This window comes from Nematolebias whitei, chromosome 3 (assembly GCF_014905685.2).
Source record: "Nematolebias whitei isolate Nwh7 chromosome 3, NemWhi1, whole genome shotgun sequence".
In the NCBI taxonomy this organism is placed as follows: Eukaryota; Metazoa; Chordata; class Actinopteri; order Cyprinodontiformes; family Rivulidae; genus Nematolebias; species Nematolebias whitei.
Genome location: NC_056500.1, coordinates 23,350,439 through 23,364,927, shown reverse-complemented (window position 1 = coordinate 23,364,927; position 14,489 = coordinate 23,350,439). Strand labels below are relative to the sequence as shown.

Sequence of the window (14,489 nt, the reverse complement as noted above, 5' to 3'; positions counted from 1 at the left end):
ATAATAAATATAATACAAATGTAAACGAGAAGTAAATGTATTCAAATTATTTTACATATTTTTAGAAACAAAATTAGAAAAGAGAACATAAGCATGATTGCAGTCATTTTGATGCACTCTCCACACCAGTAGGTGGCGGTAGAGACAACTTCCGTTGTTTGCCAACAGCCTCTGATAAAACAACATTAAGAAGAAGAAGAAGAAGAAGAAGTTCGCTTCAAACCATCATGGCGTCCAGAAGAAGATCGGCGGCGCCAGTTTTCAGTTTTTCAAATGCTCCCGCTGATGCAAAAAGGTACTTGCTGTTATTTTGTTGTTTCTTTAGACAGTTACCATAAAAAAAATCGTGTTAAAACTAAAAGGAAATGTTATGCAGAGAAACAAACACGGTTCTTCTGTTTTTAGTCAACTCGCGACTTTTGTTTCCTTTTGTCAGTTCGAAAAGTGGCAGTAATGCTAATTCAGCCAACAACAGTGGGAATGGGAAGAAAACTGTTAAACGTGAGTATTTGTTGATGTTCTCGATTGACTCTTTGTTTTAGTTATGTAGTTTAGTTATCGGTTTTACAACGCTTCGGAGCACATAAACTTCTAGTGTCTAATAAAAAGGCTAATTATTAATAAATAAAACATGTGGAAGATCAGACTGAGTACAACAGAAGCATCATAATTAATGTTCATCTGGTTTGCCTTAGTAAATTTGGGACACAGATTAGGCCCTCCATGAAAACATTTCCTAGAACAGATGTCAGCTATTATTTCAGAGTCAGACTTTCTTTATTGTCATTCGCACCTCATGTGGTACATGTGGTGGAGCGAAATTATGTACACAGGGTGCCAGTTACATCCAACAATAAAATGTAAAAGAAAAACAGCAATAACATCTAAGATATGAACTAAAAAAAACATCAACCAAACATACACTGAGCACTCATAACATAAAAACATTACGTTGAACATCAGCACTAACATGAACATGAGTCTGTGTGAGCAGACGAGCACGCATGAACACGTCAACATTGAAACAGATCAGCAGCAACATGACGCGACCCCCCCACAGTGACCATCCTGGCTAGAGACTCACGAGTCCAACAGCCCCAGGGCAGAAGCTGCTCCTCAGTCCAGTGGTTCCACACCCAATGCCCCTCAACCTCCCTCCCGAGGGGAGCGGGGCAAAGAGTGTGTGCACTGGGTGAGTGGGGTCCCCCATGATGCAGGCAGCACTCCTCCTGCATCCAGAGGCGCAGACGTCTGTGATGGCGGGGAGATTGACTCCGACAGACTTCCATTCCGTGCAGCCTTCACCACTCTCTGCAAACCTTTTTTTTCCGCAGCTGTGCAGCCTCCATGCCACACGTTGATGCTGGAGCACAGGATGCTCTCCACTGCACACCTGTAGAAGGAGGTGAGGACTGAGCTTCCCAGACCAGCTCGCCTCAGCCGTCTGAGGAAGTAGAGTCTCTGATGAGCTTTCTTGATCAGGCTGGTGGTGTTGTTGCTCCAGCTGAGGTTGTCATTCATGTGCACACCCAAGTACTTGTAGCTGGAGACCACTTCCACCACAGGTCCTCTTATGTTCAGGGGGGGTGTAGGTGTGTTTGTTCCTTCTGAAATCCACAATCATCTCCTTTGTCTTCTCCACATTGATGTGAAGGTTATTCTCTTTGCACCAGCTCTCCAGGTGTTCCACCTCTTGCCTGTAGCTGGACTCATCATTGTTTGTGATGCATCCCACCACCGCTGCATCATCTGCAAACTTTACAATGTGACAGCCTGGATGGGTAGCTGCACAATCATACGCGAGCAGAGTAAACAGGAGGGGGCTCAACACACATCCCTGAGGAGAACCAGTGCTGAGGGTTATGGTGGAGGAGGAGAAGTTGTGGATCCTCACTAACTGTGGTCCGTTTGTCAAGAAGTCCAGTACCCAGCTGCAAATGGATGGGCTCAGTCCCAGTGTGAATAGCCCGTCCATCAGGGTTTGGGGGATCATGGTGTTGAAGGCGGATGTGAAGTCCACAAAGAGCATACGGACATAAGAGTTTTTCTGCTCCAGGTGGTTGAGCGCAGTGTGGACCACAGAGGAGATGACATCCTCTGTTGATCAGCTCTCACGGTATGCATACTGATGAGAGTCCTTGTTGATGTTGATGGCTGCCTCGACGTTAGCCATGATCAGTCCTTCGAAGCATCCAGCGACCATCGGGGTGAGGGCCACTGGCCGACACTCCGCCAGTCACCCAAACCAGCCACTGTAGAGCCCTTTGGGACTGGGATGATGGTGGCAGTCCCCAGGCAGGCAGAAACTGTCTCCAGGGCAAGTGAGGTGCCAAAGATGTCCGCCAGCACCCCGCAGAGCCGACCTGAACACTCTTCCAACACTTTTCCGGGGATGCTGTCTGGGCCGGTTGCTTTGTGCGGCAAACTCAGTCTTATAGTACCTTCACGTCAACCAGTTTGATGGTGCTCAGATGGTTTCTGGAGTCCACCCCGCCGACTCGTTCAAGGCTTGCAGCCAAAGTGGATCAAAATATCAAAGTTAATTCTCAATAATTCAGGTAGAAAAATCCAACAAAGTTAAGTCGGGTCCTTTGGACAGTTTCTTTTTTTGAAACGTTTTGTGTTTCATCCAAAAGACTTCATCAGTCCGTAGACTGAAGAGGTCTTTAGCTTATACTCACTTATAGTTTTGGCACAAGTGTTTTACGTTGGATGCCCTTCTTGGGACCGACACAGGAGATACACTGGCCTGTGCTCCCTAGTGGCTGGTTTTGGATGGATGGATATTTGATATAATTTTTTTGATGTTTTAAACTGATGGTAACATGCATGAAAATGTTTGCAAATCATTTTATTATGCCCGTTTTAATTTTACAATATGTTTTTAGTGTTTTTGTCTGACAAGTTGTAAAACTTCATTTAAGGTCAACTAAAATGTGAATGACATCATCCTGAATTGTTCTTTGCAATAAAAATGGGTAAGAGCATCCAGGTCTGAGCTGCACCTAGTTAGTAATTTCATTATCTAAACTGGAAAAGTTGTTCAGCTGTGAAGTGTTTGCACATTAAATATTTTTGATTGCCTAAATTATTAAAGTTATAAAATCAATTTGCACAACTGTTGTCTATTGTTTTGTAAATTTATAGGATTTACCATTTTTAAAGTGGATAGTCTACTGTGAAAAGTTTGTCTTGAATAGTTGTGTCTTACTTTATAAAAGTTTTTTATTAATCTGCAGCCAGTGGGACTATTGTCAAGTCACGATATCTTCAAACTGCTGAGAAGACGTCTCTTTCAAAGGTAATATCTTTTTTCCTGTTTTTTTGTTTGTTTGTTTTCATGTACGAAAACATGGTATTTTATGTTAGCATGTGGATCTATGTTGCCAAATTTAAATAAGTGTAATAATGACTCTTCATTTTTATTTTCACGTGTTTTCAACTTAGCTGTAGTGATTTTATTTTTTTTACTACTGTCCCTTCTTTTTATTCAACTTCATCCCTCATCTACATTTTCAGAGTAATTCACTGACAGATTCGGTTGCTGTGCCTCAGCGGCCTTCCTCTCCTAAAACAACTTTTCCTAAACCAAAGGTGGGCACCCCACCTCGACGCTCACTGGCACCGCAGGCTCTTACAGAATGTGAGTACTTCTTTTTGGAGTTATTTGGATTTGTGTAAGGAAGAAGCGTGCATGGATGAATGAACTGGTAACTGTAGTACAACCTGGTGGCAACAGTGTTAACTTTTGTATTTTTGTAGATGAAGAATGCAGACTAACACTTCTAAGATCTTGAATGATTTATTTCTGCTCTGTTATGTTTGTGACATCAAAATAACACGTCAATGTTTATTTTATCTTCAATAAAGCCATGATGTCACAAGTAACTGATCCATCACTTGGAAGAAGTGTTCTGCAGTCCACATTCTCAGACGGACACTGCTTTCGTCCAGATTTTGATATTTCACTAATTAAAGGTAAATGAAATAAAACCATAAAATTGCGTTTGTTGTTTTCAAACTTTTTTTCGTGACCTTTTGTTTTTAATCTCTGTTCTAAAGATAAAACCGTGATTGAGAATGTAACAGAGTCTGAAAGAAACCCAGAGAACGAGAAGTTTGTGGAGATGCAAACGTTTCTACTAGCCTACCTCACAGCTAAGGTTTGATGGAATAACCAACTCTGAGAAATGCTGTGAATAGCTTTAAACTTGTCTGTTCATTCAGTCAGACTAACACTATTAGTAAATATATACAAATTTTGACCTAATGTGTGCTGTTAAATACAATCATATTGACATATTGGCATATTTTCAGTAATTTTAATTTATTTTAGATGGAGAGCAATACTGCAAAATTCAAGGCTGAGGCAGAGGAAAGAATCCTTCAAGAGATGAAGGAAGAAGATGTGCTCCGTAATGAGGTCAAGAAAAAGAAGCAGCAATATCTTCTTGCTGTGAAGCAAAGGCAGCTGAACGAGCTGTTGGACATGCAGGTCAGGGCACCTCCCGTAGTTGGCTGTTCAATTTAGACTTTACACACTTTCACTGGAAATAAATTAGTTTTGTCTGTATTTATCTGAAACATAAATGATTTTATTCTGAATTTATCTAAATGACAATAAGATTCATGTGGGGGAGAAAATGTGTAGTTATATCTCACAAAGATGTTTAAGATATTGCAAGTAAAGGTAAAATTTAATAAACTGATGAAATTAAAGAATACAGATACATAAGTTAAATACAATTTCAGATTAATATAGTTTGCAAAGGTGTCTTGGACTTTATTTTTACATTTGTGAAAAATGAAGGTATCAAAATAAAGTATTTATCAGCATGCACTTACTGATAAATACAGGTAGTCTAATATGCTGTAGGTGCTAGCACTTCGAACAGAGGTCACCATCTTCTCCATCCTGAAATTAAATTTCCCAGCATGACTTTAATGGCATAATGGGAATGCATTGCTTTGGTGTTCTCAAATGCTAAACAAGCACATTGAAGTGGAACCCTTGCCTTTAGAAGGCAAGAGAAATATATATCCAGAAAGTCGTTGCTGTCGGGATTGACCCGTATGAAATAGACAAAGACCGCCAGACAACACAGACAAGTTGCCTCCAATCTCATGACATATTTGATTATTTATCGAACACGATGAGTGCCTACACCATTGAGGAGCTACGCAATCTGAAATCCATGGACGCATGCAATCGATGCTTTAACAACTTTGTGAAGGACATCTGAACCTGGTTAAATAAAGGTATAAATAAATAAAATATTAACATGCAATCTCCTCACAGAATGCCCCCAACTCAGGGCTAGAACCCAGAACGTTCATGCTGTGAGGCGACAGTGCTAACCACTAAGCTATTGTGATGCCAATAACGTATATTATGACACCTTGCAGCTTCTGTACATTATCTATAGCTCACCAATTTTTTTTTTTCATCAGATTGAGATACTGACTCCTGTGGCAGAGGCAGCCCGACAGTTCACAGAGGACTATAAGTGTTTCGCTGCAGCTGTTGACACCACTTCTCATGAGCTGCCTGTCAAGAATTTCTACATCGGTGGAGATGGGAAAGAATTTTTAGGTATTTTTAAAAAAAAAAAAAAAAACAGTTTTATGCTGCTTTTAACTTATTCTGTAAATGTTTTTTGATCAAACATTCTTGACAAGTCAAAATGCCGATGTAAAGTTTGTATAAAATTTCACACTAAATACATGTCACCTTATCAGACGCATGGCCTAATCAAACTGTATTGTTGAGTGTAACTATGTGTTCTTATAAAGGTGCATTTGACAGAAAGTGATGTTTTGATAACCATTTTCACTGGGTAGGTAAAGCTGAGGCTTGCCTGAAGGAAACTGAGAAGTTGTTGCTAGAGTGCACACAGGGAGACCACGAGGAGAACAGCACATCTTTGGACTGCCTCAGAGATATAAAAACAACATCTAAAAATGTCAGTCAGCAGCTGTCGGGGTAGGTGCATTTGAAGACGATGCTATTTGATGGTGACTTTACTGTGATATGGTTACTTTCTTACCCTTTTGTGATTCATTATTTTTTCATTATGACTTTAGGGAAATAAACTTGTTTTTTTTATAGTTGTTGTTATTCAGTTTCAATGAGTACTAGTAGTTTATTTCACCTAGAGATGCTGTTTGACTTTGCACTTGTATTGATTGATAAGTGTCGGTGGGTTTTTTGTTTTTCTAGAACCTTTTCTGAGCTGTTGGCGCTGTCGTCACTGGTCTGCCACCATTCAGTCCATGTTCAACAGGTCATGGAAGAAGAACAGATCGGTATTTCAAGAACCCGTGAGCTCTTCTGCCCTAAAGAGTGATGAAAACACAGCATGGGAAACAGTAATTGCACTTTGGATAAACTCTCCATCCCTGTCAATATTCCTTGATTTTATTTTATTTTTTTGAAGATTTTAATGTCCTGTTTGATTTTGTTGTACTTGCATTATGTTGTGTGCTCTCGTACGGTTTGTTAATCTAGATGTATTTAATAAAGTAATAAAACAAATGATGAATTTGATGTTTTGTTGCCATTTTCGTCAGAATAAAAGTTTTCAGTTTTTATACAGTTAAACAAATTTGCAAAACATAGTTGGATCTTATGAATCACTGCTAATGCCACTATGAGAAATTACATAATGCATTAATTGAGTCATGATAGTGTCACACTGATAGGGTACGGGGCAAAAGATTTGTTTATTGGAAATTGATTCTATATTCGGAAGCAGCATCAAGTTCACAAAGCCTGGAAAAAGAATTAGGATGGGAAATCCAGTGTGTCTTGTGTAATTTACCTTAATTTGATTTCACAAAATTAGTTAACCTATTCCAGACCACGCAATGACTAGTTAATCCTGCATGTTTTTATAGCTCAGTCAGAAATGCCTCTGATTAAAAGTCTTCTTGAACAACATTCAAGTACACGTATTTCCTATTTTCATCTAATATATTTAACCTTTTATTAATTTTAGAGCATTAAATATAACTAGTTCCACATGTATGATTTTATATATTTAAATGTGACTGCTATTTACAGTTAAGCCCAGCTTTCTTCTCTTTTTCCGGTTTACGCGAGACTTATTTTTGTATAATCGCACCTAATTTCACAAACTTCTGTCTTTACCTTCGTTTTGTTTTTTTTATTCATCGTCAAAATATACTTTTAATTTGGTACGGTCCAGTTCCGGATGTGACGTTTCATGGAAACATAAATGAGCCATTTTCATTGGCTGCTGTCGAACAGTGACGTCATCCACTTCAGCGGAACTAATGAACCACAGAAGAAAGACTCGCATGCAAGTACCAATATTTAATGTATTTCTATTAAATTTATGACTTGTCGCAAACTGCTTTAAATTCATTAGTTTTACTTTCATTTAATAGCATACTGTCTGAAATATCTGTACTTGTCTGTTTTTTTTTTGGTAAAACGAAATTCGCTTGATGTAGGTTGTTAGCTAGCTAACTCGTGCTGTAGCCGATAACAACAAGCACAGTTGAAATACATTCATCATCGTACCATGCATCATCATCGTACCTGAATGTTTGACGACTAAGCAATGTGTATACCGGAGCCTAATTAAATGTACCAGTTTTCTGACACAACCCATAGTTTATAATTTTAAATACAATACGAGTTAAGTTAAAACCCAAAGTCTTACCCACTGAGTGGCTTTTAGTACTCTTCAGAAAGCTTTATTGTGCAGGTTTAGTTAACTTACTTTGATTTAAAAAATATATATATATATATATATTTTACACATACTTTTGCTTTATTGTAGTTTCTTCTAATAGATGATATAATGATAGTTGTTATTTTGTACTTTGTGAAGCACTTTGATCCTAATTGTGCTACACAAATAAACAATAAACTTGACATAAGAATAAAACACTGACCTTGCTAAACATAAAAAAAGTGCTGACAATCAAATAGGTTGTGCACACAACCACAAAACTTGACAAAAGCAAGGAAAAGTTAACACTCTGTGCACACACACATCAAAACCTTAAGTTCAGTTCCAGAATTAATTTTTGTGGGTGTAATCGCTGTACCTGTACTGACACTCAGCTTTATGAAGTGATGACAATTCAACAGGATTTAGAAGTCAGGCCATTGTGGGGAAAAGTGTTTCCAGGTTTCTAATATACTGTAGATCTATTTTTAAAATTAATCTTTTATGATACTATTTCTTGCACAGTTCTCACTCACCAAGGAGGGATGAGCCATTAGGAAGATGGCAGAGACAGAGGAACAAGGTGAAGGAAGCGGAGCAGATCCTTGAAGCGCAGCTGAAAGAAACTGTGCCCAGAGGGACCTGCCAGACCATGTGTCCTGTTCAAGAGCTACGAGATCGTGAGGCTCAGAGCAGACTTCACTGTTTTGAAATGGTGCCAGGCACAGAGAGAAATCGAAAGCCAAAGGGAGACCCTTTGCGAGTTGTCAAAGAGTACTCTAGACCAGCAGCTGGAAAAGATGTGACGAAGCCCTCTGACCTCCGACCACCTGACATGTTGTTGAAAACTGTTTTTTACCTTATTGATGACATTGCAGCCTCTCCTCTGCATCCATGGACTGAGGCAAGTAACATTAACCCGTTTCAGCCTGTAATGAGCCCATTTTGGCTGTTGTTCAATGTAAATCTAAATCTCAAGCAAATTCAAAACTTTACGTGTTATCATTCAACCCTCAAAGAAAACTAAAATATCAAAGTAAAACCTTTAGTGGTCAATTCATATTTTCCCCTTAAACTTCTTTATTTTGCTGTTGTGACTTTTATTTGTTTCCATCTTGCATTTTTTAAACTACCGTAGTTTTTATTGTACTAAAAAAAGCATGAAATATTTAATCTTTTTTTTTATGTTTTACATTGTAAAAGCTGTTGAGAATGTTCTTTTTAAATAAATCTCCCATTTGTATGCTTTCCTAACTTATTAAAAACAATTGAAATATAAAACTTTCAGTAAGTAATTCTTATAAAATGAGTTTTATGTTAAAAAAACATTAAATTAAAAAAGAGAAAAAAGCTCAAATAAACAATAGAAAATTTCAGAGGATGTAAAGTTGATTTCGATATCCTTTATAAACCGTGTATGTTCATAGAAAAATGTGAAAACTTGCAGTTTATGTATTTCTAACAGATATTCTTTCGGCTTTCAGGTGTATAGCTTCGTCTTTGATCGGTTACGTAGTGTGAAACAGGATATGATCATCCAGAGGTTGTCTGGAAGGGACTGCGTGGCCATTTTAGAGCGGACCGTGCGTTTCCTCATCTATGCTTCTTATCGTCTTTGTGGTGAACCCCTGCGGTGTTATGAACCACGCATCAACGATACACACCTACAAGAGTGCCTGAGCTGGTTGTTGGACTGCTACACAACTGGAACAGGAGTCTACTCAAACCAGGAGGAGTTTCAGGCTCTTTGTTTGTTGTACAATTTAGGTACGTGGATACCTTCAGTTCTTGCTCCTTAGGTGATTAAAAACACAAAATAGTTCACCTGAACAATTTTTTTTATTATTCTTTGTTGTTACATTATTTAAATGACTGAGAGTTGCAACTGTAAATGTGGGGACAATGACGGGCAACGGTAGAGAGCTGGCTGACATGATGCAGAGAAGGAAGGTAGATGTTTTATGTGTCCAAGACACCAAGTGGAAGGGCAGCAAGGCTTGCAGCATTGAAGCAGGTTTCTAACTGTTTTACCATGGTGTGGATAGAAAGAGAAATGGAGTAGGGGTGGTCCTGAAGGAGGACTTGGCAAAGAATGTAGTAGAGGTGAAAAGAGTGTCAGATAGGGTGACGTGTCTGAAGGTAGAAGTAGAAGGTCTGATGCTAAACATCGTCAATGGTTATGCTGCACAGGTTGGATGTGACGTAGAGGAGAAAGACATTTTGGAAAGATCTGGATGAAATTATAGTTTTCCCAGGGAGGAGAGAGTGGTGATCAGAGCAGATCTGAATGGACATGTTGGTGAAAGAAACGGAGGGGATGAGGAAGTGGTGGGTAGGTTTGATGTCGAGGAAAGAAACCAGGAAGGACAGATGGTGGTGGATTTTGCCAAGAGGATGGAAATGGCTGTAGTCAACACTTTATTTCCAAAAGGGGGATGAATATAGTGACCTATAAGAGTGGAGGAAGGAGTACGCAGGCCGACTACATTCTGTGTAGAAGAGGAAACCTGAGGGAGATTAGGGACTGTAAGGTTGTGGCAGGGGAGTGTGGCCAGACAACATTTGATGGTTGTGTGAAGGGCTGTTGTTGTGAAGAAAAGAAAGAGAGTAAAATCAGAGGAGAAGAAGACCAAATAGTGGAAGCTGAGAAAACAAGAATGATGTGAGGAGTTCAGAGAGGAGCTGTTAAAAGCTCCAAATGACTGGGCTACTACAGCAACAGTAATTTGAGAGATGGATAGGAAATTACTTGGTGTGTCATCTGGACAGAGAATGGATGATAAGGAAACCTGGTGGTGGAATAGAGAAGTGCAGGACGCCATTCAAAGAAAGAGATTAGCCAAGAAGAAATATGACGGAGGACTGAAGAGAGGAGACCGTAATATAAGGAGATGGGACATAGAGCAAAGAGGGAGGTAGCTAAGGCAAAGCAGAAGGTTTATGATGGGTTGTATGGAAGGCTGGACACTAAAGTGGGTACGAAGGACTTGTATCGATTGGTGAGACAGAGAGATCAGGCTGGGAAGGATGTGCAGCAGGTTAGGCTTATTAAAGATAGGAATGGTAATGTTCTAAAAAGTGAGGAGAGTGTGATTGGAAGATGGAATGAAAGGAGAGTCGAGAGCATAGAAACTGTGGACCAGGAAGTGGGAAAGATTAGTTAGGGTGAAGTCCGGAAAGCTCTGAAAAGAATGAAGAAGGGGAAGGCAGTAGGACCTGACGACATACCAGTGGAGGTTTAGAAATGTCTTGGAGAGATGGCAGTGAGGTTTTTGACTCAAGTATTCAATGGCATATTTGAGGGTGAGAAAATGCCTCAGGAATGGAGAAGAAGTGTGCTGGTGCCTATTTTTAAGAACAAGGGTGATGTACAGAGTTGTAGCAACTACAGGGGAATTAAGTTGATGAGTCACTTAATGAAGATCTGGGAGAGAGTTGTGGAAGCAAGACTTGGACAAGAGGTGACTATCTGTGAGCAGCAGTACGGTTCCATGCCAAGAAAGAGCACCACAGGTGCCATCTTTGCTTTGAGGATGGTGATGGAGAAGTACAGAGGGTCAGAAAGAACTCATTGTGTGCTTGTGCATTAAAAAAAAGCATATGACAGGGTGCCGAGGGAGGAGGTATTGCACAAAGAAATCTGGAGTGGCAGAGAAGTATGTTAGACTGGTACCAGCCATATGAGGACAGTGGTGAGATGTGCTGTAGGAGTGACAGATAGCTTCAAGATGGAATTGGGAGTGCATCAAGGATCAGTTCTGAGCCCCTATTTTATTTGCTCTGGTTATGGACCGACTAACAGATGAGGTCAGGCAGGAATCCTCATGGACTATGATGTTTGCAGATGACATAGTGATCTGTGGTGAGAACAGGGAACAGGTGGAAGAGAACTTGGAGAGATGGAGGTATGTACTTAAAAGAAGAGGAATGAAAGTCAGCCGTAGTAAGACAGAGTACATGTGCGTAAATGAGAGGGAGGCTGGTGGAACAGTGAGGCTACAAGGAGCAGAGGTCACAAAGGTGCAGGACTTCAAGTACTTGGGGTCCACAGTCCAGGAAAATGGGGAGTGTGGTAAAGAAGTTAAAAAGAGAGTCCAGGCAGGATGGAGTGGATGGAGAAAAGTTTCAGGAGTGATTTGTGACAAAAATGTGTCAGCAAAGTTCCAAGTAAACGTTTACTAGACAGTGGTGAGACCAGCTATGTTGTATGGTCTGGAGACAGTGGCATTGACAAAAAGACAGGAGAAAGAACTGGAAGTGGCAGAAATAAAGATGTTGAGGTTCTTGTAGGTTTTACTGTATTTTTATTTAATTTTTTTACAAATCTTGTTATTCACCAAGTGTGCAGTTCTGCAACAAATTGTATTACATTTTGCTCTTTCTCTGCAGGCTCAGCTCAAGCCACGCAACATGTCATCCAACTCCCCAAACGACTGCGCAGCACTCCTGCTGTCACACTTGCGCTGGCTATAAATCGAGCTTTCCTGGAGAGAAACCCTGTTCGCCTTCTCCGATTGGCTCGGGGCCTGAACTTCCTGCAGGCCTGCGCACTGCACCGTCACCTGGCAGTGTGCCGTAGAGATCTGCTGCTGATATACAGCCATGGGTACAGCAGCCGCAACTGCAGCTTCCCTCTGGACAGACTGGCTCAAGTTTTGTCTTTAGACGCATCGCTTACAGCTCATCTTTGTGAGACGTATGGAGTGGAGGTTAAGAAGCACGACCATGTGGTTTTTTCCAAAGCTGCTTTCACTGAAGCTGAACATGGGAGGCTGCATTGTAAACTGTATCACAGCGTAGTGTGTGAGAAACAGAAGGACCTCACGGTTCAGAGCATCATTCATGGCTGCTCTTGACACATTTGTGCTTTTTGTGTTCGTGTTCAGTTAGCAGCAGGAAAATTGTCTTCTTTTGTTGTTGAGCACTGAGAGGGCCTGTTTTTATATTTGTAATGATGTTACAGTTGAATATAATTTCAAGTATTGAATAGAATTAAGTCTATTAAGATTTTGCATCATTGTTGAACATTAGAAACTGATGCTCTGGGCTGTAATTAAATCCTTTAAGATGTGAACTGATTTTTATATTGTTTTTGTTCACTGGTTTGCACGGTTACTCAACAATAGTATTGGCATGTTTTTACTGGAGAATTGAGTATAAACGCTGAGCATTTATGACGACAAGAACAGATGACGAGGAAAGTCAAAGACTGAAATGTTTTTCTTTCTTTTTTTTTGTATCACTACGTTCAAATAACCATTTCACCTTTTTTCTGAGCATTTCTACTTTAAAGTTCAGTTACGGCCATTGGTTTTAGTTAAGTATTTTTAAAAATGTCAAGATTTTACTGTGCATCATGTAGAACGGTCTTCCTGTACGAGTCAGGATGACCAGCTCTGTACGGCGCTTTAAATCACGACCTCTGTTCAGGAAGATTTTGTGGCTAACACTTCACTTTTAGGTTTAAGTTTTACAATACTTTAATGCTTTTGGGTTGTTTGTTTGTTTGTTTGTTTTATTTAACTTGTTGCAATATTGTTTTTTTATGATTGATATTTTTATTGTATTTGATGTAAATCAGTTTGATTTTAAAAGATAATAAATGAGAAATTGTGTTTTCTGCAAAAATGTGTGAATGCTGAGAGCTGAGTGCTGTAAAAGAAATAAAAAAGCAAAAATGGCAAACCGTAGCTGAAGCGAACAGTAGCAATAAGCTAGCCAATAGCTTAAAGTACTGAAAAACTAAAAACGGCAAAGGGTTAGCCGAAATCTTGAAGTACAGAAAAACCAACAAGTTTGTTAAAATTTGCAAAAAGACTGTGTCAAGTATCAGAATGTCAACGAAAAACAAAAATAGCGGTAGTTTATTTTTTATACTTTAAATGTTACTATTTTTGGGTGTAACTAGGACCCTAAGTATATAATTTTGTTCCACCTCATGTACCACGTGATGCGAAATGACAAACTTGAACTTGAAAAGACAAAAATAGAGCAATTATGCTACAGCAGATTTTAAACAACTATATTTTTGAAGAACTGACCTATTTACATAGGGAATATTTGTAAATTAAATTTTTTGAAAAGTCAAGTCATGGCACCCTTATCCTGGATAAACTTATCCTACTTAGGAGTGGCTGAAAGATTGTAGAAATGTATACAGTATATACACATACAGTTGGTAGAACTGTTGCCTCTCAGTGACAAGGTTGCCGGTTCAAATCCCAGACCGAGAATTTTCTGGGTGGAGTTTGCATGTTCTCTGTGCATGCGTGGGTTTTCTCCGGGTGCTCCAGTTTCTTTCCACAGACAAAAAACACACGTTAGGTTAATTGGAAACTAAATTGTCTCTAGGTGTGAGTGAGAGAGTGAATGATTGTCTCGTTTGTCTATGTGTCCCTGTGATGGACTTAAGACCTGTCCAGGGTGTCCCCCACCTCTCGCACAGTGATTGCTGAACATGGACACGGGTAACCCTGTGACCCAAAAAAGAAGCGGGTGAAAGATAATGGATGGATATATATACTATATATATGTAATTTTTATTTATATATATATATGTGAAATGTATGTATATATATATATATATATATATATATATAATGTGTGTATATAAAATTTATATATATATATAAACAATGCAGTTGCGCAGCATGCATGTTTATATATATATATATATATATATACACATTATATATATATATATATATATATATAGTGTGTATATTTAATTTTTGTGTATATATATATATATATACAGTATATATAAACAATGCAGTTGCGCAGCATTGC

General features: G+C 39.1%; 2 protein-coding genes across 2 annotated transcripts; both read left to right on the top strand.

Annotated features, from left to right (window-relative positions):
* The first annotated feature begins 227 nt into the window (after positions 1–227).
* Positions 228–6,347, top strand: haus8 (HAUS augmin like complex subunit 8). The gene is made up of 10 exons (XM_037674689.1): positions 228–295; positions 437–501; positions 3,240–3,301; positions 3,520–3,643; positions 3,871–3,978; positions 4,063–4,163; positions 4,337–4,495; positions 5,452–5,593; positions 5,842–5,983; positions 6,221–6,347. Exons 1-10 carry the CDS (start codon positions 228–230, stop codon positions 6,345–6,347), a joined length of 1,098 nt encoding a protein of 365 aa, XP_037530617.1.
* Positions 6,348–7,216: 869 nt separating this feature from the next.
* Positions 7,217–12,774, top strand: sac3d1 (SAC3 domain containing 1). Its single transcript, XM_037674688.1, has 4 exons — positions 7,217–7,322; positions 8,226–8,604; positions 9,185–9,467; positions 12,090–12,774. The coding sequence occupies exons 1-4, from the start codon at positions 7,297–7,299 to the stop codon at positions 12,554–12,556; spliced, it is 1,155 nt and encodes a 384-aa protein (XP_037530616.1). The 5' UTR covers positions 7,217–7,296; the 3' UTR covers positions 12,557–12,774.
* The last annotated feature ends 1,715 nt before the right edge of the window (positions 12,775–14,489 follow it).

What these genes read in the sequence shown, in the direction of transcription:
- haus8 (XM_037674689.1), top strand. Translation starts at nt 228, where the DNA reads ATGGCGTCCAGAAGAAGATCGGCGGCGCCAGTTTTCAGTTTTTCAAAT. An exon ending in GCTCCCGCTGATGCAAAAAG is followed by an intron (nt 296 to 436) that starts GTACTTGCTGTT and finishes TCCTTTTGTCAG; the next exon opens with TTCGAAAAGTGGCAGTAATG. An exon ending in AGATGGGAAAGAATTTTTAG is followed by an intron (nt 5,594 to 5,841) that starts GTATTTTTAAAA and finishes TTCACTGGGTAG; the next exon opens with GTAAAGCTGAGGCTTGCCTG.
- sac3d1 (XM_037674688.1), top strand. Translation starts at nt 7,297, where the DNA reads ATGAACCACAGAAGAAAGACTCGCAT. An exon ending in CACAGAAGAAAGACTCGCAT is followed by an intron (nt 7,323 to 8,225) that starts GCAAGTACCAAT and finishes TTTCTTGCACAG; the next exon opens with TTCTCACTCACCAAGGAGGG. An exon ending in TTGTTTGTTGTACAATTTAG is followed by an intron (nt 9,468 to 12,089) that starts GTACGTGGATAC and finishes CTTTCTCTGCAG; the next exon opens with GCTCAGCTCAAGCCACGCAA.